Below are 25,423 nucleotides of genomic sequence, written 5' to 3'. Positions count from 1 at the left end.
GCCGCCGTTTGAAGTCTGACGTGCGCGCGCCCCGCCTCGCACCCTGCCCTCTATTTTAACACCCGTGGCCAACTCGTCCGCCCCGCGCGCCACAACACCATCTCGTTGAGCCCCAGTTCTCCCCCCCACCCCTACCCCCACCCACCCCCCAGTGCGTTCAGAAGATGGTGGAGGAGACCGCGGCGCCGCTGCCGCCGTCGTCGCCAGGATAAGGCACCGACCGATGCCGTCTGGACTCGTTAACGGCAGCAGGCTCGTGCAGACGAGGTTTTAGGCGACAGGGAGGAAACGCTCGAGCGGAACGGAAGAGGACGCAACACGGCGGCACGCACCAGCTGGCACGAGCATGCCAACGACAAAACCGGACCTGGCCAGGCTATGAGGGTTTATAAACAGAGGATATATCGCGTCTTGCTGGCAATTTGCACCGTCTCGGAACAATATGGAGGGGAATGCAAATGTAAAAAAAAAAAATTTTATTATCTATCGCGTGGAATTTTGAGGCGATAGGGCACGCGAGAGGAGGGCGTGCAGTTATTCGGTGCTGAACTCCGCGAGCGAGCCGCGTGCCGCCGCCGCGATGAGGCGAACGACGGCCTGAGGAAACTTTCCGTGGAAACGCCGAGGGACGCGTTTGTGGGCTCACGGCGGGACATTTTGGGGACACTCGGACTGAAATGATTGAACATCGCGCGTAAGTGATAAAGTGAGTAAGTAGAAGACAAACACCGTGGATACTTTTAACTCGCTTAAGTTTGCCAGAGTATTTTAGGTCGGTGTCAGATTCATATGTATCCATTTTCTTAATGTTGGCTACCAATGTTATTTTGACTTTTTTTGTGTGTGTGTGAGCCAGATGTTACGGCCGTCTCGCAGCTCCACGCCGAAGGCAACGTCCGTTTACTTCTTATCAGCGTTACTGCCCCAGTTTTTATACTCGTCGCGCCGAAGTCTTCAAATTACAGTCTGAGTTGAGCCCTTTTTGAAAGCAGCAATATTAACGGTTGATATCCGGAGTGGGAGTTCAGGAAAGCACGGGGCTCCTCCATGGAAACAGGCCCTTTTCTCCTGCTCGACGGGGCCGAGGTGGCTAACGGACTCTGGCGGTGAGCTTGGCCAGACAGAAGGTGGTGGAAAGCAACCATAACGTCGTAATGTCTCCGTTTGACTTCTCGGCAGAGTCGGTGTTATCGTTTAGCCCCGCTGTCCTAAAGTAGTCGAATGAGAGTTTAAAATGTCTATTGAGAATTGACGTGTTTGTAATGCGGAAAAAAATACGTTTTTAAAAACTTTTTTTGACGATTCTTTTCCCCGAGAATTGTGCCAGGTAGTTTTTTATAGGAGATAGTCCTAAAATGAAACGGATGAAACCAGCTAGAGACAGAAAGTAAGAAACAAATGTGTTGTAAAATCTTGTTGGTTTGTAAACATGAAAAGTACAACACTTTCACTGTCGGGCTGCTTCATCCACACATGGAAGGAGAATGTGAATTCTAGCATATCAAAGTACTGGACAGGGTTTCAAGGGAAGGACGCCGACGGATTAAAAAGCAGTCCGTTTCGGGGTTAAGACCGCTCGCTCTACGTTGCTCTCGATGGTATGGATTAACGATCGACGTTTCCCTGAGACCGAGTCAAAACGATGTGTTGCGGTAGGAAGGCCAAACCGGAGGAAGGCGTGTGAGCCCTGGCAGCGCTGGGGACAGGAGTACACGCCACTGCCTCAATGGGATCCGAGTGTTGACGCCATCCGGGCCTGGATAATGAACTGCACAAGAGTCTTAGTCGGTCCATCATAACGCACAGAGCACGGAAATACGTCTGTCCTGGCTTGGATTTAGGTCAGATCAGACCGTCTGATTTATTATTGTTTTGCTTCTTCTTTTTAACAATTACCCCCCCCCCCCCCCCCCAAAAAAAAAATCCTCATCATTTAACACCTTTATCTGTGAGGTTGCACTGTTGGAGCAATTGAGTTGATATGTGATAGCCTCATTTAAACTGTACACTGTGCACTTGTCATGGCATCGCAAAGGCAGCAGCAACTGTTCCGGAACTCTGAGGTCAGCTGCAACAGCGAAGGAGGCGGGACGGCGGTCCGGATTACTGACGCCCGCCCGCAGTGTCCTGCTTGTGTGGAGAGGGGGAGCATGAGTGGTCAGGGCACTGGGGGGGGCTCCAAGCCCTGCAAATACAGCATCTTCTCCAGCTGCAGCTCAGGTGAGTCGGAGCCGCGGCAGGCGGCGCTAACCCACCTGCGTGGGCAGAGGGCAATCCCGCTGCTGTTCGAACGCTCAGCTGGCCAGTGCTGGGACCCCAAGTTTGACTCGGCAATCCTGGAGGAAGCGTGCAGGGAGCGGTGCTTCCCGCAGACGCAGAGACGGTTCCGTTACGTGCTGTTCTACCTGACGGCCGCGGCGACTCTCTGGAGCGTCTACTTCGGGGCGAACAGCTCCCGGTGCGAGCCGGCGAGCTTTCTCCTCCCGACAGCGGTCTTCCTCGTCCTGTGTCTGCTGCTTTTGCTATTCACGTTCACGCGGCCTTACGTGCGTCTGCATGGCCAGGCCTCGCTTCTCCTCACCGCCGTCACGTTCGCGGTCACGCTGGCTCCGCAGCCACAGGCCGCCGCCTTTGCCCACGTGGGCTGGCCGGCAGGTGGGAACTGGACGCAGGAGCCCCCTGCTGGCTCAGAGGGTCCGTGCATCTCCCCTGTGGGGACCTTCTCCCTGTGCATGGAGGCACTACTCCTGCTGTACAGCATGCTCCACCTGCGCCTCTATGCTGCTGTGCTGCTAGGCCTCCTCTACTCTGTGCTGTTCGAGGCCCTCGGCTGGCTACGCTTGGGCCAGGCGGATGTGCGGGGCGGAGATGGGCCCGCCGCAGTGCACCTTCTGTGGCTGGTGCCGGGCAAAGTCCTCCTCCACCTGTGTGCGCATGCGATCGGCATCCACCTGTTCATCATGTCTGAGGTGCGTGCGCGCAGCACCTTCCTCAAGGTGGGCCAGGCCATCATGCACGGCAAGGACCTGGAGGTGGAGAAGGCCCTCAAGGAGCGCATGATCCACTCGGTCATGCCGCGGCCCGTCGCTGACGAGCTCATGAAGCAGGGCGACGAGGAGAGCAGTGAGGGTGGCGGCAAGCGTTCGGGCTCCGTCGCCGGCTCGGCCCCCGGCTCCGCCGCCGGCTCCGCCTCCTCGTCCAGCCCAAGGAGCAACAAGCGCAAGAAGACGTCCATCCCCCGCGGGCAGATCATCTTCCGGCCGTTTAACATGCGGCGCATGGAGCCCGTCAGCATCCTGTTCGCCGACATCGTGGGCTTCACCAAGATGAGTGCCAACAAGTCGGCGCCAGCACTGGTGGGGCTGCTCAACGACCTGTTCGGCCGCTTCGACCGCCTGTGCGAGCGCACGCGCTGCGAGAAGATCAGCACGCTGGGCGACTGCTACTACTGCGTGGCTGGCTGCCCCGAGCCGCGTGATGACCACGCCTACTGCTGCGTGGAGATGGGCCTGGGCATGATCCAGGCCATCGAGCAGTTCTGCCGCGAGACACTGGAGACGGTGGACATGCGCGTGGGCGTGCACACGGGCACCGTGCTCTGTGGCATCCTGGGCATGAAGCGCTTCAAGTTCGACGTGTGGTCCAACGATGTCAACCTGGCCAACCTCATGGAGCAACTGGGCGTGGCCGGGAAGGTGCACCTGTCTGAAGTGACGGCCGGTTTCCTGGACGACCGCTATGAGAGGGAGGATGGGCGGGTGGCAGAGCGCGCGGGCCAGAGTGTCACGGAGCAGCTCAAAGGTAAGGGTGCTCGTATGGTAAGGCCTTTCCATCAACAATGCAGAAGAAGTTTACATTTAACGCTGATGGTAAGTAGTGTGAGTAATGGCTTACTGTAGGGTTTGCATGAAATGATAAAATGTTGAACAGTAGCGATCTGGTCCCAACAAATTCCACGTTAGTTCATTCAGCTCAGCGTCTAATGCCTCAGCACTGCTGCCAGTATGGAGTGGAACAGTAGAGAGTAATTTTCTCTAGTGAATCTGGCGAATTTCATTTAGGTCATGAATAAATCAAGATTATTTGCTGATTTAAATTGACCCAAGCCTCGTGGCAGAGGTCAAAGTTAGCAAGGCTCAGCATTGCACTGAGCTAGAAACGGTTCCAAAAAAAGCAAATAAAAAGCCAAAAAAAACCTGACCAAAAACCAACACCACAGTGTGGCGTCGACGCCTGTAACAGGTCTGTGTTTGTTAGGGCTTGCCCCGGCCTCGGCTCGGACGGTATTAGCGGGTTGCCCTCTGTGTTTGCATGTCATGGTATGCTTTAGCTGTGCATATTTGCATGGTGGTGATAGCGACTGATAAGAACACAAAACAAGCATGGATGTGGCGGGCGGGAGCGTGGCGTGCTGAGCCAGGGCCCAGTTCAGGGTCGGCCCCGAGGCAGCGTTCCCGTCATCCCGACAGGAGTGATCCAGGAAAACGTAGGGACGTCGCCCGTCAGTCTGACTGCTCAGCGTGTCTGGATTGTTCAAGGTGACCACTGAGACAGAGTGGTCTGGAGCCAACCACTGGCCACTGAAGCTCCATACACTGGTTTTTAAACACCCCCCTCCCCCTTTTGATAGGGCTCCGAGAGGTCTGGAATGCTGACCTATGACCTTTGTAAAAGCATAGCTGTCGTAGGGTGTGTTTAGCTTAGCATGGCGGCTCCTGGCGTATAGCAAGGTTTGTAGGTGTCTGAGGATGAGTCTGGATTGTGTGGCGGAGACAGAAGAGAGATGCTCTTCTGTATACCTCGGTTGTAAAAAGTGTTTATCTGAGTTACTGTTGCTTTTCTAACAGCTCAAACCAGTCTGAACATTCTTCTCTAACCTTTGGCATCAACAAGGCATTTTTGCCCAGATAACTGCCACTCTCTATATTTTCGTGCTCTTGCTGTTGTTGGCTTGCGCTCTCTCTCTGTTCACCCTAAATTAACTCTGCAGGATTTTCCTCTCTCTCCATCTGTGCCATTTTGCGTTGGTGAGGGTCGCCTGTGTCTCGGGGCGGGCTGGAGGATTGAGCAGGGAGTGTGCGCTGATCCCCGCTGCTGGGTTTGTCCGGGTTGGTGTTCGTTGAGTTTTCTCACTCACTCGCACACACTCGGATTACAGCAAGGCCATGGTGAGTGGGATTGACAATCCAGCTGACCAATCATGTGAAGTTACAGGTTACAGCACACACACACACGTGTGTGTGTGTGTGTGTGTGTGTGTGTGTGTGTGTGTGTGTGTGTGTGCGTGTGTAAGTAACCATGTAGTTGAGAGGGAGGGAATGAGTGGGAGAGAGTGAAGGTTGAAGATAGCGTTTGTACTTTGACTCTGCAGCATTAGCCAAATGACTGGAGACTGTCTAAGGTGTTCAGCTGTAAAGGGCGTGTGAATGTGTATGTAGTATCAGCTCCTTAGCACTTTGCCCTGCTGTTGCCTTTCCAGCCTGCTGTTCTGTAATGATGGTTCACCACTTGACTCCCAGCAACCAGGGACTCAGCCTATGTATCCTCCCCAGTGAGGGCCATCCCACGCTGGAGCACACTGGCATCCCGAACCTGCTCTTGGACTCAGCTCACTTTCTTATATTTGTTATAATTATGAAATCGGGTTCCCTGCCTGGGCTGCGCTACGTAATAACACACCTCCTTCAGCACCGCTACATGCCTACTTCAGCCGTTGTTGCGCTCGAATCTTTCCTGTTAAGCATAGTCCAGATTTGAAGCCAAGGCCCCTTTGCCTGCAGGTAGATGACCACACTGCTGAGCCATAGTTCTCCAGTGTTGTGGGCTTGTAAGCTGTGTTTTGATTAAAAGCCTGATCAAGATTTTTGTTTTCCCCCTTTTGTTCCTTTCATCCTTTGTTCTCCTCAGCAGTAAACTCGAAGTTTCAGCCCAGCCGGTTTCACACATTGTTCGCTCGAGTTCCTTTCATTGGGCTCATCAGCGTGTCATTGTAGTGCTCAGTCCCATAAGCACGCTGGTGTCTGGGAAACGGTGTCCGAATGTAAATATGTTGCATCAGTGGTTAAACGTAGAGAAGGAAACACAAGAACTGGGGATGCAAATGGATCCTGCCTGGTCACAATGGATGACCTGTGTAAAGTTAGGAATAAACAGCAATTATCTGTCATGTGCAATCTGATGTCTCAGAAGTCCTGTGTGTCGCATGCCATTATGAGGGCTAAACCAGCCTTTAAGCAAAATTATAACGCAAAGTAGTTTGGAGTCTTTCATGGGTGTAAACCTGCGTGCAGAGAGCCCTGGTCCGGGAGGACTGCCGTTTAGCACTGCGCTTGCCAGCGAATGGCCTGTGCTGGGCTCAGCTCACAGAGCAGTGTGGCCGTGGAGACCCTGTGTGAACAGTGTGTCTAAACATGCACACACGCCATGGGTGCTCCCAGTTCAGCCGTGAGGAGAATTGTATCACTCTCTTTTCCATGAAGTAGCCTACTTTTGCTTTTAACTCTGGATGCTGCCTGACGTGTGTGTGTGTGTGTGTGTGTGTGTGAGAGAGAGAGGGGGAGAGAATGAGAACTATTCATTTGTTATTCATTTATATCTTCCCTGCCTGTTTCACTATGATGCATAAAGGGATACAATTAATCCCCGGTATGCATTTGCATTCACTCCTTTAGTGACAGTCCGGTAAGAGTGCATCATTGTCACGACACCCAGCAGTGACAACATCCACATCCTACCACAGGCACCACTACATTTAAAAATCCATAAGGCCCACTGCTCTGTGTCGTACTGTGTGTGTGTGTGTGTGTGTGTGTGTGTGTGTGTGTGTGTGTGTGTGTGTGTGTGTGTGTGTGTGTGTGTGTGTGAGAGAGAGAATAATGAGAACTATTAATTTGTTATTCATTTATATCTTCCCTGCCTGTTTCACTATGATGCATAAAGGGATACAATTAATCCCCGATATGCATTTGCATTCACTCCTTTAGTGACAGTCCGGTAAGAGTGCATCATTGTCACGACACCCAGCAGTGACAACATCCACATCCTACCACAGGCACCACTACATTTAAAAATCCATAAGGCCCACTGCTCTGTGTCGTAGTGTGTGTGTGTGTGTGTGTGTGTGTGTGTGTGTGTGTGTGTGGATGGATTAGAGGAATGTGGAAAGGGCACACACTCATTTGTGTTTGAATGGTGTGTTTTGTTTCTTTTGTAAAAGGTTAGGCTTTTTTTTGAGAAAGGAGCAGGTGTGGCGCGTGCTTAGAGACGAGATTAAAATTCCCTGGTGAGAGTAAGGGATTGGTGATTCGGGATTTTAACTCTGTGTCTGGCAGTTGCTGCAGTTAGTGGTCCTGTGGAGAGAGACTGCTCAGAATGGCAGGTTTGGTGAGAGGGGGAGGCGGGGGGTGGGTCTGCTTGTGGCTGTTCTTAGTTTGGCCATGAAATGTTTAGGAAGTTTTGTCTATTTGTGATTTCTAAATGCTGCCTGTTTTTGTGTTTTTGTTTTCCTTCTCCAGTGCCCTTTCTGTATGTCTGCTTTTTTTTCCCCCTCTCTCTCTCTCTCCGCTCTTCCAATTTGCCACTGTAGTTAGTCACCATGCAACTAATCAGCCCAGTGTGTTCCTGCAGATAAGGAACCACCCTCATCACACACTCGCACGCACACTCATTCACTCACACACACAAACAAGCAGCTTTTTAGGAGATATGACTACAACCAATGTCCTGTAAGTGTAATCTCTCAGTGGGGCTGTGGGCAGAGCATCTGTGTGGCCTGCACTGCTGGAGAACTGGAACAGTTAGGCCTGCGGTCTGAGGAGCTCCAGAAAGCTGCATAGGGTGGATGCCGCTGATGCGGCGCTGACCCAGGATCTGTGTCCTGAGCTCTAAACCTAATCAAGTTCCATTATCGGAGAACCAGGGAGGCTGATCTCAGATGAGTCAGGAAAAAAAAGACCACTTCCATTAACAGTGATGACCATGTTACCTGAAGACAACGAGTATCGACACACACACACTCATTGTTTAGTTTATTACTGGTCCTACCAGTCTGTTGCATGTGCCTTGCACACTACACAGCTATTTTTGTCTCCCTTGTCCTAACTAATAAGCAGTGAGGTCTGGCTGGTCTAATTTAGGAGTGGGTAAGGTGTGTGCAGCATGTAATGTAAATAGTCAATGTGGAACACGCCCTAATAAAAACAGAACTACACACCTTCTTTTAAAGCTAGAGTCACGTGAGCCTTTGGAGAATTCTCAACCCTTGAAGGAGCAACAGTGGAGAGACCTAAACTCTGACGAAAGCTAACAAGTCTGTTTGGTGTGGAGGGGGGCAACACTTGGCCTCCGGGAGGACAGATCCAGATTTTAGTTATGACTTCAACCCCTGTTGCATCATGACTGACTCTCGATCGTCCATTCTCTGTCTCCCTTTAACACACGCACACACTCAAAGGTGCTGCTACCATCCCTTTAAGCAGGCCAAGCAGAGGTTGTTGAGTGAGAGCAAAAGTATCCTTTTGTCAGGTGAAGTCACATTCTGTTCTTTGCTAATATGTCCTATTCTTTTTATCTTTGTTTGTCTCTAATTTGGAGACAAATTTGTCTAATTTGGCCAGGCAGGACGAGTCACACTCTCCAAGTGCCAGCATGGTTTAGCCACACACTATCCCTCTGACATTACCACTGGCCAATGTGTTTCATTGGCATGTGTATGCACGTGTGTGTATGAGTGTCTGCGTGTATGTGTATCTGCATGTGTTTACTATGTGAATCTGTATATTGTTTTTGTGTGTGAGTGAGTGTGTGTGGTGTATAGTGAGTGTGACTGCATTGGCATGTGTAGATGTATGTATGTATGGGGTGTGTGACTGTCAGGTGTGTGTGATTACTTGAAGTAATCAGTCGCATAAAATTACCTAAGAATTGTTGAACGTTTTAGTTAATATTAAATTGAATCTATCAGCAATAGATCAATATTGATATTTAATAGCAATAAAGTTCCAGATTGTTATAATCTTATCAGCCAAGTCAAACATTTATAGTCAATTCTATTGGTGATTATACTAATAATTACATTCTGAAGGATATGGACAAATAATGGTTCTGGCTTCACACCTCAGGTAACAGGGTTCAACATGGAAAATACATTTATTAGTCAAAACGGAACAACACCACAGTTATAACATGGGGAGACACTGGGTGAACGTGTGTGTGTGTGTGTGTGTGTGTGTGTGTGTGTGTGTGTGTGTGTGTGTGTGTGTGTGTGTGTGTGTGTGTGTGTGTGTGTGTGTGTGTGCTTAGTACACACATGTACAGGGGTGTTGGACTAGGAACCCTCTGCATGGTAAAGTGAGTCACAGGAAACATTACAACTGTTTTATAACATAATCACAAAGGAAATGTAGCCACCAATGTACACAACCATGAACAACAGATCCCTTTATCTTAGATCCACAGTGTTGTAGTGCCAAATGAAATCTCTACATTTAACACACTGAACCAAGCAGCAGTGCGGTAGGTCTGGTGTCTTCATGCAGCCCTTACATGCTTTAAGGTGAAGGTAAGGCTGAATCACATTATTCGGTCTGGCTACTTTTGTCATCCAGCTGTCGATCAATAGTTGTTCCCACGATGGTTGGCTCACTGATGTAACCCTGGGGAGGATTGCCGTTGACTTGAGGAGGGATTTGTGGAGGTCTGTTTTAATGCAGTTCTTTATGCTGTTTTGTTAGTGAATAGAAAAACCAGTTGAATAAACAAACTACAATAAAATAAATAAATGAGCGATGTTGTCGTGTTGCACGGTGCCCAAAGGCAGAACAAAGACCGCCTTGTCCACAGATGGGAGATGGTGGTGAGTGTTCTTGACTGTAGACATCAGGCCACTAGGCAGCAGCCAGGTAGAAATGGGGATTCCCTCCTCGAAAAGGGGTCCTCCCAGTGATGTAGAGGTCTGCGTCCTGTACGTGGGCAGTACCAGTCACGGAAGATCACCCCCCCACCCCCCATCTGTGGAGGCATGGTACCTACAGTAGTATGTAAGGGGGGGGTACAGGTGGGCAGGCTGATGGGCTTGATCGTTTCTAATTGGGAGGGAGAGTAAAGCGAAGGGTCACAGAATCATAAACTGTGTGCGTGCGCCTTTTGGAAGAAAGGTGGTGGAGGCTGTGTCTGCGCACACACATGCCCACAAACAAGTTTACATACCTGAACATTCACAAAGGGAGAGATCTCACACACAGCACAGGCAAGCTCACACAGTGATCCTTGATGAGTTGATTTACCTGTAGTAGTACAGTTATGATGTATATTGCAAAACACACCATTTTCCCACTCAATCACATGCACATGGTGGCACACACACAGGTCCCGTCAGGTTCTGTTGCATATGCGGACAGAGGCCAATGGAGTTTGGACCCTTTTGTGTGGGTGTGGGTGTGGGGTGGGGGGGCAGTACTAGGCCAGAGAGATGCCACTTTTTCTACTGCTTCCTATGCCCATCTCCTAATAATGTGATCCATCGTTAACTTTGCCTTAAAGCACGTAAGGGCTGCATGAAGACACCAGGCCTACCGCACTGCTGCTTGGTTCAGTGTGCTAAATGTAGAGATTTCATTTGGCACTACAACACTAGATCTAAGATAAAGGGATCTGTTCTGATGCTGCTCTCGCACGCGTTCTCTCTCTCACTCTCTCTCTCCCACATGCGAGCTTCCCTTAAGGCCTGATTAACTCAGCGTTAACCACTCTATGTTCAACGCTGTCGCTTTCTTAACAATGTAGCATGCTGTAGCATAACAATTTAATGGTTTGATCAAGACTTTGTTCATTCTTCATGGTTGTGTACATTGGTGGCTACTTTTCCTTTGTGATTACATTATAAAACAGTTGTAATGATCCCCGTGACTCACTTTACCACGCACAGGGTTCCTAGTCCACCACTCTCCTACCCTAACACGCACGTACACACAAGGACAAGCATGTGTACACAGTCGGTAGTTCACCCAGTGTCTCCCCAGTTGCCAATTTTCTACTGCTTCCTCTGCCCATCTCCTTTAGTGTTGTACACATCATAACCCTCCACTGTACTCACCCACTGATGAGCTTGTAATACTGTAATACTGTAATATTTCTAGCTTGCTCTGCTCCAGTGTTGGATTGAGCATGAAGTTAATTGGCTTTCACGTTAAAGTTTCTAGCCCCAGTGTGCTCGGAACTTTAGGCTAGAGCCTTAGTCCCACGCCCCCACACAGACGGGAGGGGAGGTTCTTTGGCCTGCAGAGCAGCGTGTGAAGCAGACGGGTGGAGGGGAGAGAGAGCGAGAGATGGTGGGAAGGGGGGAGGAGACGGTGAAAAAGGCAGAAGTCATCCTGTAGCTCATCACTCTGCCCTAATATGGAGGCACAACCACACACAGAGAGAGAGGGAGAGAGAGAGGGAGGGAGGGAGAGAGTGAACGAGAGAGACGGACGGACGGGGGGGAGAGAACAAGTAAAGTTAGAGACTGGGGAACGTGGGAAGTTGGAGACAGAAAGTGGGAAGTCAGCCATGTGAAGGAGAAATGGAGGTTCGGAGCAGGAGAGCAAAAAAAAAAAACCACAGATAGATCCCAAACCTTTAGAGTGCAGACTGATGAGGGGTATTGGTTTGTTTTTATTGGAGGAGTAAAAACACTTAACGGTCATCTTAAACATCTCTTTCCCCCCTCTTCCCACTGTTTCCCACTTTCATCAGTTTTTTTTTCCTCTTTCTCTCTCCATCTCTTGGTCTCTCCATCTTTCTCTTTGTCGATTGGTCTGTCCCCTCCGAGTTGGCAAGGAAACACTGTGGTTAGTCGGCAAGGGAGAGGGACTGCTTTGGCTTCAATGCCCCCACATGTGCACGTACACGCGTGCGCACACAAACACACCCTTTAATGTACACTGTAGCTGTATTATCGTGACGCTCCCTCCATGAAGTGGCGGCAGTCACTCAGGTCAGGGGTTATGTGACAGGAAGTGGTGTGATGCAGTGGGGAAGGGGTTGTCATTAAGGGTGCGTTCTGTTTATTGTAGAGTCAGCGGACACTAACGCAGGTATTCAGAGTTGCTTTTTTTTTTAAATTTATTTTATTTTTTTTATTGCCCCCTCCTCTTAAATCTTTGCTAAGTATTGGATATTCCTCTGTGGTCTAAACAGTAAACACACCTTCAGAGGCTGACTCCAATGGTTAAACCAACATAGATTTTAGGGAAACGTGCCAACACCCTCACAAATCTGAGAAAGCTGAACTAAAAGCACAGACTCAGCTGGTTGTGTGGAGTTGGCCCAGGCCTCTCCAGCCTAGAGGAGGAGAGGGCCCTGTGTGGAGATGAGTGTGTGTGGAGGTAACGTAGCAGGCCTACCTCAACGGCGTCTCGGCATGAGGGGGAGGGACAGGGAGGAGGTGGCAGGAGGGGATGAGTGAAAGAGTGACTGAATCCGGAGTGTGGCTTTGGGTGTGTATGAGGAATGTCACAGTCAGGCCATGTGGAAGGGAGAGGCTGTGTGTGGCTGTGTGTGGCTGTGTGTGGCTGTGTGTGGCTGTGTGTGGCTGTGTGTGGCTGTGTGTGTGTGTGTGGCTGTGTGTGTGTGTGTGGCTGTGTGTGTGTGTGTGGCTGTGTGTGTGTGTGTGGCTGTGTGTGTGTGTGGCTGTGTGTGTGTGTGGCTGTGTGTGTGTGTGTGTGTGTGTGTGTGCCAGCCAGCCTCAGGATGATGCCCCTCCAGCTGCTTGCTCACACACAGCACTTCAAGTCTTTCCATGACAGATATCCACACTCACTGATCAGGACAGTCACAAATGTATATCAATGGTGGCTCCCTTAAATTCATAGAGAGCTGTCCAGTGTGTGCTTGTGCCTGCCCCTTAGCACCCCCCACGCACACTCACTCATTTACTCACTCTGTCACTCATGCCATTCTTGCTGATCCTTATCCTTATGATCCTCTTGCTGAGGACTGATTCCAGCCTTCCAATGAACTCTAATGATTATTAACCTTCTATAACTGTTTTATGAATTTTCCAGGGTGAACTTAGCCTGACTGAGGGCTTCCAGGAAGTGTGTATATCCTATAGGAGTGAATGTGAGTGCATTATGTGCGTGTGCGTGTGTGCGAAAAAGAGAGGTAGAATTTGCTTGTCACTTTGTGCTATTTAGTCTAGAGAAAGATTGACCCGACTATCAGCTGTCGGACCATGTCATGGCCCTACCGTTGCCTGTACTCAGTGTGGTGCGTTCTGCCCTGTTAGTCTAGTTGGTTGTCATCGTTGCTGTTTTGGCCAATTGTCCATGTTGAATCGGGGGCAGCGGTTGGCCATGAGGGAATTTTCTGATTGGCTGAATGAGATAAATCGGAGAGAAACTGCATGTTTTTTCTACCGAGGCAGTGTGCTAGGCTAACACTATGCTACATAAAGTAGTTCTGTTGTGTGCTAACTATCCAGAGAACTGTGACGAGGTCAGAGGTCTTCCCCATCACGGAGCCAGTTACTGGACACTGTAATTGCATTAGTACCTGTTTTAATATTAAAGTTCTGGTCCCACAAGACTGGAAGCCCGAGTGGTAGCACCTGTTGTAGTCAGAAGGGCCCGCGAGCAAGCAAGAGTAGAAGGAGCTGTGGGAGAGAACGCCTCCTTTTGCACCGGCACAGAACATGCACGCATGTCATTCATCAGCTGCAGTCTGTCGGGTGTGTTGGCGTGTAAATACACACAGACGCCGACGGTCAACAGCGAGTTGACAGAAGGTGATCAACAATCGCTCACGGATGGCTTTAGTTATTCAGTGTCAGTTTGGTGTGTCCCTAGCCTTAAAGCACACACACACACGGCTAGGAGTGGCATCATGGAGCACCTTTGTGTGTGTGTGTGTGTATACGCGTGCGCAAATCTAAGAGAGAGACATCTCTGGGTTTCTCTCACACTCCCTGTGGTGCTCTCCAGAATGAGTGCTATCCTAAAACAGGGTGACTGATGAATTAGGGCGCAGCCCCAGAGACATACTGCCTACAGGCTTAGTAACAGGACCAGTGATGGGGCTGACAAATTCTTCTCATCTCCAGTGGTTGTATCACTGTGCAAAATCAGCACTCGACAGTGCCCATCCGTGGATAACACTGCACACACACGCTCTCTCTCGCGCTCTCTCTCTCGCTCTCTCATTCAAACTCAATGTTATCTTTAACTCTCTTTCTGTTTCTCATTAACAAGGCAATCTGTGGTGAGTCCCTCTAAAGGGCTTGTAAAAAGGGCTGTAGCAAGTCTTTAAACGCTTTATTTAAAGGTTAAGACCCTTGACATTTGTTCAACCCAAATCCATCTTTCAGTGTAATGCTTCACTGCAAAGTCAATATCCAGGAATGTGTCATGCAGGCAAAATGAACAGGAAGTGAAGTAATGGTCACACGACTGAACGGCCAATTAATGCATGAAAATCTTGACATATAAAATTCAGCTGATAAATTAAGCACAATTAATACTCAATGAAGAAATGTTGATTCTTGTGGATTTAACGATGTTAAATCGAAGCCAGTCCTAAGGCTAAAGTAGACCAAGGGCTGAGCGAGCTGAGAACATGCCCGGCCATTGAATACACCACGTGATGGCGGGCTGGATGGCACATGCTGGAACAAGCTGTTCTAACCAGTCCTCGTGCTGGCCATGCTGTGGCTGCTTTGGAACTATTACTCCCCAGGCACCTGGCTTGTCCTCATGTGTTTTACATCGTCAAGGCTTCATGGTCGGGTTTATATGTGTCTATATGTGGGCTGCCATGTTTTGCACATGTTATGGTGGTGTGGACAGATGGTATGTGGTTGGCTCAAGGTGATGTGAACCTAGCGTAAAGGTGTAATATTGATTGTCTTTTTATTTTTTCCAACACAATATTGAATTTATTTTTAACATTACACTGAGGCATTTAATGCTTTACACTGTAACTATACATTTGTGGGTCCTGTACCTGACGGTGGGAATCTGTTAGAGTGGTTTATATTGATGATGGAGTAATATGTTTGCGTGTGTGTGTGGGCAGGGTTAAAGACATACCTAATCTCCGGGAGGAAGATGGGCTCACAGTGTAGCTGTTCTCAGAACAGTCTGGGGCACGACTTCACTGAAACACCGAGTCCCTCTCCAAACATGCACACTTCAGACCTCTCACACTCCACCATGGCTGAACATGGCAAGGTAGGTCTTGCATGTACACTCACACACACACACACACACACACACACACACCTCACTTTCCCAGGAATGCACCCACAGCATAATTCTGGGCTATTCCTCTAGGCTAATGATTCTAGTCTCTCTTGATTCAGCTCTCTGCATTTCTGCATCTCTCCCATGCTCACTCCCCCCTAGTGTGTGTCCTGTGGAGGGATCGTGGACCCTGGTTGGAATCGAATATCTGAGGAGGTCAATCCGAATGGCTGCCAGGATGAGTACAGGGCCAACAGCAGCAAGGTACTGAGCACAAACAACACCTTCCCAACACACTACCTCTCTCTCACTCACACAGTAACACCCTCCCCCCCCACACACACACACATTAGAACATTGACATGTTTTTAAATGTTCTTGAGTAAGTATTTAAAATGCCAATAAGGCGATTCTGGAAAAATCCAGACGTTTGACAGGAGACACGAACTGCACTTCATTACACATGGTGTAACTGACACATGGTGTAACTGCTGTAAAAATCGCTGATATACCACCCAGTACCACTCACCCTCCCAAGCTAATAAATAAATGAACAATTATGCCGTGTATATGATGTTTGTTTAGCTACATCACCCACCGACAGTAAAATGGAAAGCGTTTGCCGTCCGCTTCATCAGCGTGATGAACTACAATGTCGTCTGTTCTGTTTCTTGTTTAGCTTTTTGTTCTAGTGCCATGTGTGATCAAGCAGCTCACTGCTGGCTTAAACTAGCGTCACACCCCTCCGATTTGGAGGGGCGGGGCTATTTTGTCCCATCTCGTTCCATTTCATATCTGCAGAGGCGTGAAATGCAGGATAGCGTTTCAGTGTTTACGGCTGTCGGTTCTTAAACCAAAATTTATCCAAGATCCTGTTGACTCGGCACAACGGAATCTGAGCTATCGAGACCACGTGTAGCAAGCACGCAGTGTTAACACAGGAAATCCACAAGCAAACACACCACAAGGAAAAAGGAAACCTGTCCTGCTAACCCCGCCCCCCTGACCACCACCCCTTCTGCTCTCACCCTGCCAGTTCCCCACGGGGTGGAGCCCCAAAGCAGCCAATGGCCTGCTGAGCCCGCAGTGTGAGGAGGGTGCGAGAGCCAGCCAGACCTCCGTCTGCGACATGCTGCAGAAAGACGGGAGCTTGGGGACGAGTGGCTCCGCCCCTGGGGCTGGTGGAGGGGGCGGGGCCATGGATCACTCCGCGCTCATACCGCTCCGGACCAAAGGCCTGAGGGAGAAGAGCGACGTTCACTTTGTGGACGTGATCAAGGAGGACAGGTGGGAGGAGGGGGGACAGTAAGGGAACAGATGTTGGAGGGCCAGTGAGCAACTGAGAAGGGGTGCGTGCGTGCGTGTGTGTGTGTGAGTGAGTGAAAGAGATCTACTCTGTGTGCATGAGTGTGTGAGAGATCTGCTGTGATGAATGTGTTTGGGACAGTTTCTCATATAAGCTTTCACCTCTCTCGTTCTCTGTATCCCACACAACCCCCCGTACAGCCTGATGAAGGAGTATTTCTTCAAACCTCCGATCAACAAGCTGAGTCTGAACTTCCTGGACAAATCTCTGGAGTCCACCTACCGCGCCAGCTACCAGCAGGAGGTATACACACGCATTCTCTCTCTCTCTCTCTCTCTCTCTCTCTCTCTCTCTCTCTCTCTCAATCTCACACACACACACAAGCTTCCTCTTCGGCTTTTTCTCTCTGCACTGGAGTCCACTTGTTTGCTGCTACCATTAACTGAAGGTAAAGTGTCACAGCATTGCAGACTGTGGAATTAGACGGGGCTTTAGCCCTGTGGGTTTCTTCAAGAACATGCGTGTTAACACCATGAGTCTGCAAGTCTGGAAAAGATCAGAGATTTCAAGTTGGCATGTTTTTACAACAAGCATGCATAGACCTCTTTTGGCTATGTGAGGTATTGCGATCTGATTAAAGTCCCCTGCCTCCCTCTCTTTCTCAGGTGGTGAGCCATGCCTTTGTACAAACATTTGCGAGTCCCGTCTTCAGCTCTCTGCTGGACGTGCTGCTCTCGTGCGCTGTCTTCCTTGCCCTCACGCTCGCCTGCTTCCTGTACCCCATGGTTACCATGGAGATGCCCCCGGCAACCACATTCGGCCTGGCAGCAGCTGCCAGCTTACTGGACCTGGTCTCGCTCATCCTGTCCATCCAGTGAGTGAGCAACAAATATGAAAATCACAGAAAACAATAAAACCATAACTGAGGGAAAGGCCAGTCTCAGCCCTGGCTTTAATATCCTCCTCTGCATTCCTGTTATAGCCATTACAATATAGAGTTACAATGTTCTGGGGTTTGTTTCTCTGTTAGGAAATACTGTTTGCTTAGCACATTGCTTGTATTTCAGAAGCATTGCTAGTATTTTCAGAACGATCAAAATGTATTTCAGAAAGATTTTTTTTATTATTCTTTAAGAGGTGCGATTTTTAAAATAAAAATTACTTGTTTAATCATTTGTCAAAAAGTAAGGCAGCATTTTTTTTGCTGCTGCTGTGGAGGCTGCTGGTGGTACTTGGGTGGAGGTAGCACTGCTGATACCCCACGGGAGTTTAGTGAAGCAGGATGTAGTCACATTGCTCTCATGAGTTCTGATAGACCATGGCAGTGAAAAACGTACATTTCTTGCTATTGGATTCAGACTTTTGGACCTTACAGTAGAGATCTCTCTGTTTACAGATCAAATAGTTTGACATTGATTGACATGTAAATAAAACTGGACGTTAGTGTTCTGTTTGAGGCTTTCTATGCTTGGGACTGTTTTTAACGCTTGTTTGTCCCCCAACAGAATGACCTTCTACTTGGACGGCGTCTCGAGCTGCACGCAGGCCTTGCTGAAGCTGGTGTCTGGCTGGGTCCCGCGGCACGCCATCGGGGCAGTGCTCGTGTCTCTACCCGCTATATCCGTGTTCTCCCACCTGGCCTACAGCCGCCACCTGCCCATTCAGGTGGGAGAATGAATCAGAGACGGGGCGACTGACACAGGGAGACACTTGATCACATGCTTGGATCCCTGCATGGTTAGCCTGCACACTGCTGGGCCACTCCGGAGCAGTGTTGGCTAAAATCTGACCAGACGTTATCAAACACAAGTTCCAATACTTATGACCAATCACACAAGAGCGTTGTGGCTGGCACTTGCTATTTAGTGAGAGTTTATAGATTAACGGACACTGACGGTTAGTGATTAAAGGGTAATTAAGTAGTTCAGGATTTGATGTTTAAGTGTGTTACACAATACCATGGGATTGCACCACCATGACCTGCTTGACACATTCCTGAATTAATCGAAATGCACTTCGTGGTGGGGGGGGGAGGGGGGTGTAAGGAAGCGTGCACATAAGTAGTATTTGTATAGTCTAATGTAATGTGCGTGATCATGTGCAAACAAGAATTTGTGATTTGATTTTGGTTTTTAACTGAAGTCCTGTTCTGGGTGCTGGGTCATGTTTCTCTTTGGTGCCTATAGGTGCTGATGTTCCTGTGCTGTGCCATTATTATTGCCATCATTCAGTACTGCAACTTCTGCCAGCTCAGCTTCTGGATGCGCTCTGTTCTGGCCACCGTCACCGGAACCTCTCTGCTCGCTGTGCGCTACAGCGCCCCCACTAAGCTGAGGTCAGACACCTTACTGACTTAATGGTACTGAGGCATGCAGCGGAGGGTAAATTCATGTAAACGTCATTTATGTGCCTTATTGTGAAATAAGAATTTACTGAGTGAAAGTCCACAGTAGAACGTAACCACAAAGGCTCACAAAATACTGAGGAAAAAAAAAAAAAAAAAAAAGAACTGGACTAAAGTCCATGCAGCAAGTTAACATCTTAAATTAGTACATGTGTAATGTTGAAGAATTGTATACAATGGACAGAAATTATGTAGCTAACCATCAACTTGTACAACTATATACCAAGACCAAACTGATATACCATATACAAAGGGGGGATATTAATTTTACAGCCATATTGGTTTATTAAATTTCACATTAGAAATTTAAAAAATGATGATAAAACAAGTGGCAGTTCAGTTTCCAGGAAGTAATAATAGATAGATATGCTTGGTTTGTGTGTTTAACTGATTTTTGCAGTTACTGGGCACACACTGAGGTTTAGGGTTGTGCTGAAAAACTCAAATGAGTCCTAGCCATCTTAAAAACACCTGAAAAGGTGTTTGATTTACATCTGTATGATTTTAATCCAGTGCTAGGCTTAACCTGCATCACAGAACCAGGATGAGTTTGTATTAGCATGCTTTGTCTGATGAGTACATGGATATCTCTGGGTTCACTTCTCAGTTTAATTTGGATGGATCTAAATAGCTGTGGTTGGCTGCATGACAATGTTTTGTTCATGTGCAGTTGCAAGTTTAGAGTCATGGTAGCGCCCTTTCCAATGTCCTTTTTCCTCACTGTGACTTTCTGTCTTGCAGCTCTAGTGAGGGGTTTCCAGTATCTGGGTAAGTGTGCCTTTTTCCTGTCTGGGAGGTGGAACTAACTGCAGAAACTAGCTGCAGAGTCGCTGTTTGGAGGCTAGCTGAAGTGTGTGCTGTAGAGACTAACCTGCTCCACTCGTTTAGATAAGCCCAGTGTCAGGGATGGCCATTACAGATGCTGCTCTTTCGTACTGGACCTTTGTATAAACTTAAAGGAGAGGCCTAGCAAAAAATGCTAACGGTGCTACTAATAAACGCTAATGGCCACCAGTTATGCAAATGGTATTTGTCTAAATCATTTTCACTTGTTCAAACATTCATGTTTTTCAATGTTGAATTACAAGACTCACACTCATGAAGGAATCACTTTGTCAGTAGCCAAACATGTGCCACCTTCTCATGGCCTTATGTTGTGGGTTTTTTGTGACATAGTTGTGACATAATTATGAAATGGTTGTGATGTGGGATGAGGGTACTTTCAGCTGCAGGGCTTTATCCTGAAGACCGGAAAAAAACAACAAAACAAGCAACAGAACATGAGAAAAATCCAGAGCTTTGTTAGGTCTCTGTGGTTCTGTACTATCTGTGGCAGAACTAAACTCTGTCGTTGATTTGCTTTAGTTTTTTCTTTTCCACTTTCAGGAACCTGAGTAACGAGAGTGCTGCTACAGGTTGGCCAGGCGAGTGGGCCCCCACGCCGCTGGACCTGCTGGTTCCAGAGGCTGTGCTCTCCTTCTTTCTACTGCTCCTGCTGGTCTGCTTCCTCAACCGAGAGTTCGAGGTCGGCTACCGCCTGCACCACCACGGCAACGTGGAGGCCGACAGGCACCGCATCAAGATCCAGAACATGCGGGACCAGGCGGACTGGCTCCTGCGCAACATCATCCCCATCCACGTGGCGGAGCAGCTGAAGCTGACACAGAGCTACTCGAAGAACCACGACAACGTGGGCGTGATCTTCGCCAGCATCGTCAACTTCAGCGAGTTCTACGAGGAGAGCTACGAAGGCGGCAAAGAGTGCTACCGCGTGCTCAACGAGCTGATCGGGGACTTCGACGAGCTCCTACGCAAGCCTGCCTTCTCCAGCGTGGAGAAGATCAAGACCATCGGCGCCACCTACATGGCGGCGTCGGGCCTGAACGGGCAGCAGTGCCGCGAGCAGGCGCACCCGCACGCCCACCTGTGCGCCCTGTTCGAGTTCGCGCTGGAGATGATGCACGTAGTGGATGACTTCAACAAGAACATGCTGGGCTTCCAGTTCAAGCTGCGCATTGGCTTCAACCATGGCCCGCTGACCGCCGGCGTCATCGGCACCACCAAGTTGCTGTACGACATCTGGGGGGACACGGTGAACATTGCCAGCCGCATGGACAGCACGGGCGTGGAGTGTCGCATTCAGGTGAGCGAGGAGAGCCACTGTGTCCTTAGCGAGATGAACTACGCCTTTGACTACCGAGGCACCGTCAACGTCAAAGGCAAGGGGCAGATGAGGACCTATCTATACCCCAGGCTCAACGAGAGCGGGCCAGGGTCTGCACACCGGCTGGCCAGGGCGCCCGAGCCTCAGGTAAAAGAGGGTGGCATTACCGAGGACTCCACTGACAAACTGCCTGGCGCAGGACTCTGCATGACCTCCAACATGTTATCTGCTCCGCCGCCTGTAGTCGACCGCTTTCAGTCCTCCACTTCCGCCGGTGCCTGCCACAACAGCTCTGAAGTGCCACACGGACCTACCACGGGCCTGTTCAGGTCGACCGAAGAGTGGCACAAGGATGCTTTCAGAGACCACACGCTCATGGAGAAGGCTGTGGAGAGGTGCCCTTCTCCTCGTCCATCCACCTTCACTGGCACTCAGCCGCCGTCGATAGCACAGCTAACCGCTCCACTGGCCAGACCAGAGACACCTTTACAAGGAGAGGAAGCAGAGGAGGAAGAGGAAGCGAACGAGTGTTCGAGACTCCGAGTGGGAGAGAGGCTTTGATCAGCTCTTGTGGCTTATGATCTTTATTGCCTGCCCCCATCCTGTCTGTCTCGAGCAGGAGAGTATATATTAATGAGGTTCACCTACTGGGGTGCCTTCGTCATCACATGTTCAGTGTAGCAGTCCATCATGTGACTGCATGTTTGGCTTCTTGTTTAAAGAACGTTATGACAGAAAAAGTGTTATGTTCTTTGGGGGTTTGCTGTGTGGATCACAGTCTGGCACACTGAATGGTGGAAAAAGAGGGCAGCGAGCTTAAATTTCTGATGTTTTCATTGCTTTCACTGTGTGTTGTTTTTTGTGTGTGTGTGTGTGTGTGTGTGTGTGTGTGTGTGTGTGTGTGTGTGTGTGTTAAGTGCCTTCATGATAAATGAGTAAATGAACATGATCAGTGAATTAATTGAACAAATCAAATATGTTAGAACAATATTAGCATGCCATTGAAGACCGCAACAACGGACAATTCCATAGTTATTTTTCAAAAATTATTCTTTTGCAGTGCGCATTTCAAAATTATGGCAATTTGAGCCGTGACCTTTAGCATGAACGGGGCCAGTCGTTGGATGTAAGTAGAAGTATTGAATCCAAGTTCTGAGGAATATAATTCTATTAGATTAAATTGCATCCTGAGGCAGTCACTTTTCTTCTTTCACAATAGAGTGCTACAAAAGACCATACTAAGGAAAGTGGTCAAGTTTGATTTAAAAAAAGAAAGAAAGAAAAGAAAAAAATGTAAAGAACAAGATTGTGTTTTCAATTTGAACTACATTTCTATGGGTTTTGACAAAAGACCACGAGCTAGGACCTTGCCTAAGCACAGGAATCTGATCGCGTTTTGAGAGGGGAGGGGAAAAAACAAAACAAATGGTGACTTGATGAACAAATGAGAGACGAGGGTGCTGTGTAGGTTGTTGGAACGTAGCTATAGAGTAAGAGTGGGAGCATAGCCTCCCACTCCCATGGCATGCAGGCTGGCAGGGGACACACACACTAAAGGGAGGGTACCGTGGGCACGACGACCAAGATCTCGCGTCCTCCCTTCCACATTGGCAGTCAAAAACTCCAGCAGCACAAATGCATAGAGGCAATGCTGTTCAATCTGTGATCATTTTCCTGGTGAACACTTTGGATTGTGGGTTTGGTTTTGTTTTTTTAATGAAGTGGATTTGGTCATGGTGGAGTTGGTGGTGATTTTGAATTTATGACTGTATGGTGGACTTTCTCGTCAGTGTTTGCCTTCCATTGTGCATCAATGCACACCAATACAGCGGAAGCCATTTTTAATAAGAGCCTTTTTTGTCAGGCCAAAACACAAAAAGGAATTTAAGGGAATGCAGTAGAGGAATTGAAAGGGATTTTTTTTTTTTTTCAGCAGAGAAGCATTTATCATTTTAACCTGGTTATTACTGTGAATGACTTGTTCTCAGAAGACTTTTCTATTGATTTTGATTCTTCTTTCTTTTTTTTTTTTACAATTTCAAGTAGTGTTCAATCAAAGCACAGGGAAATTTTTGGTTTTCAAAACCTTTTAAACAGTGAGGACTCCTAATGTTGAGATTGGATATTGTACATTGTGCATTGTCCTGTTTTTCATTATACACAGTCATCAGGATTTGTTTTCACGAAATTGTGCCAGTAACTTTCGGTTGCCTGCCTTCTAGATTGAACTCTCTGAACTCTGGATTCTGTTCATGTAACGCTGGCCTTGGTCAGGAGTGATCTACTGTATTGGTGCAATTTGAATTGTCACTTTAAAATTGGTTGATATTTTTGATGCAGTTGAATTTTCAGTAGAGCTTTCATTTTTTAGTGCCTTTTGTTGTGAGTGTGAGAAACTGATTGATTGATTCTGATATTGGTTTTATGGTTGAAATTACGAACCTTTCTGTGTGAAGATTTCCCTGGACAGGGTGGTAGCAGTGGTGGTGTGGTACATTTTTAATCATCTACCTTGCTTTATTGCCCTACCCCATCATCTCCCTTGTTCTTGTTTCTACCTGGGAACACTAGAAAATGATTTGTCGTATGTCTCGTGGTGGGCACTGCCAGATAACACGAGAATCATTTCCCACAGCCTGGAGAAGGTGTTGGTCCTCTTTTCACAGAGGTGAAATTTGTTGCTACAGTATGTAATACAGAATCATGAAGTAGCGCTGGCTTTTGATGAACGATCATTGAATTTGTCTTTTATTCATAGAATGGGGCTCCAAAACAATCTAGTGCCTTCACCCACCTCCCTGCACACCCCCACACCCCATTTTTATGTTTGACTGACCGAAGTTTGCTTGCAGCTAATTAAAGTGTTATTTGGTTGTGCTTTTAAATTCTGGATACCCTTTTTCCAGAATGGGGGAAAAACAAAAAAAAAACAAAAAAAACTAAACACTATCTTGGAAATGGAAACTTTGGATTGGATAAGGGATTTTGCTTTTGATGTATTTTATGGTGCACTGCTTTTCAACCACACTTGCGTCTGAGTACTAGGGTTACTTCAGATGTTATTGTAGCACTCTATCAGCATTTTTTTTTAAAAAGCAAGCTGACAGTATTTAAACCTAATTACTTATGCATAGTTATGTGTCCTTTTTTTAGTATCAAGTGAATTTACTTAGCCATATATTCTGAAAAGGGAAACGCCACAGCATAGAAAACCCTGGAGAAATACACACATACACACACCTCTTGCTCTCAGTAGCATGTGGAGTCCTAGCATGAAGTCAGAACAAGTTTCAGTGTTCTGAATGGGTTTTGTAAAAGATGTAGATTTGTTTTATGGGAGCCTAAATAAAGAGACCTAATCTTGCCACAAATCATTACGCTGATGATACTTTTACTGTACCAATAATTTTCGAGCCACATAACTTTCACTACTTCATTTCAATATCCATCTGATTTAGGAATGAAGGCTCTGGTTCTGTATTGTCAGATCTAAACTGATGCAGAAAATGTGCCTTCATGTTTTAAAACTGATTTATGTATCTCAGATCAATATAACTAAAATTGATGACATTCAGTGTGGTACCCGGTTGTTTAAAATGTGCCATCAAATCTACCTTTAAAAGAGTATTATATTTGCTTGTGCCATATGGGAGCATCTTTTATGTATACCAAAGAGATTGGCAATGTGGACTTTTAATTTGTTATTTGAGCTACATGGACATGATTTTTTGTCATCAATGTTTGCCATTTGTTTATTTTCATGTAGTATATTTGAATTTGAGTCATTTTTAATGATTTTAATTTTATTGCTACCTTTTTGTGCACATTATACATTTAATCCATAAATGAGCATAATCTGTATACATTTGCACAATTCACTTTGTATGTACATATCCATATCTATTTGTTTTATCTGTATTTTTAAAATGGAAAATACATGTGCATGTGTCAGATTTTGAGAACAAGAAAATTATCGTTGCCTGTGTATGTGCAAGTGTGTTCTAGTGGGAGTAACCAAGTGTGTTCTAGTGGGAGTGACCTAGACCATAAATGTACACAAAACATAAGTGGGTTTTTCTTGCAGGACTGGAAATTACAGTAAAGTAGGGGGAAGAAATATACATTTTATTTATTTATTTATTTATATATATATATATATATATATATATATATATATATATATATATATATATATATATATATATATATGCCCTACTTTATTTTCATTTTCATGAACCATCATTAAATCTGTGTTTATTTATAGAAGCAGCTCTATATACAAAATAGAAAGCGTGGCCCTCCAGTTTATGGGTCCCAGCTCCATGTAGCCT

The 25,423-nt window shown here is 47.5% G+C and overlaps 1 protein-coding gene across 2 annotated transcripts; it reads left to right on the top strand.

Annotated features, from left to right (window-relative positions):
- The first annotated feature begins 142 nt into the window (after nt 1-142).
- adcy9a (adenylate cyclase 9a) lies at nt 143-25,070 on the top strand. 2 transcript variants are annotated; one of them, XM_081706000.1, is made up of 11 exons: nt 143-706; nt 857-3,801; nt 15,052-15,206; nt 15,381-15,482; nt 16,255-16,505; nt 16,725-16,827; nt 17,190-17,398; nt 18,030-18,189; nt 18,711-18,859; nt 19,670-19,696; nt 20,315-25,070. In XM_081706000.1, the coding sequence occupies exons 2-11, from the start codon at nt 2,022-2,024 to the stop codon at nt 21,651-21,653; spliced, it is 4,275 nt and encodes a 1,424-aa protein (XP_081562126.1). In that variant the 5' UTR covers nt 143-706; nt 857-2,021; the 3' UTR covers nt 21,654-25,070. The 2 variants fall into 2 exon arrangements, with proteins under 2 accessions (XP_081562126.1, XP_026871195.2); XM_027015394.3 differs by having other exon boundaries at nt 143-3,801.
- Nucleotides 25,071-25,423: the final 353 nt, after the last annotated feature.

This window comes from Electrophorus electricus, chromosome 23 (genome assembly GCF_041902795.1).
Source record: "Electrophorus electricus isolate QZ-2024a chromosome 23, ASM4190279v1, whole genome shotgun sequence".
NCBI lineage: Eukaryota > Metazoa > Chordata > Actinopteri > Gymnotiformes > Gymnotidae > Electrophorus > Electrophorus electricus.
Note: the sequence above shows the minus strand (reverse complement) of the source record. Positions and strands in the feature narration are given on the sequence as shown.

Coding starts and splice junctions, on each gene's coding strand:
- adcy9a (XM_081706000.1), top strand. CDS start 2,022: ATGGCATCGCAAAGGCAGCAGCAACTGTTCCGGAACTCTGAGGTCAGC. Junction 16,506..16,724: donor GACGTGATCAAGGAGGACAG/GTGGGAGGAGGG, acceptor CCCCCCGTACAG/CCTGATGAAGGAGTATTTCT. Junction 17,399..18,029: donor TCGCTCATCCTGTCCATCCA/GTGAGTGAGCAA, acceptor GTCCCCCAACAG/AATGACCTTCTACTTGGACG.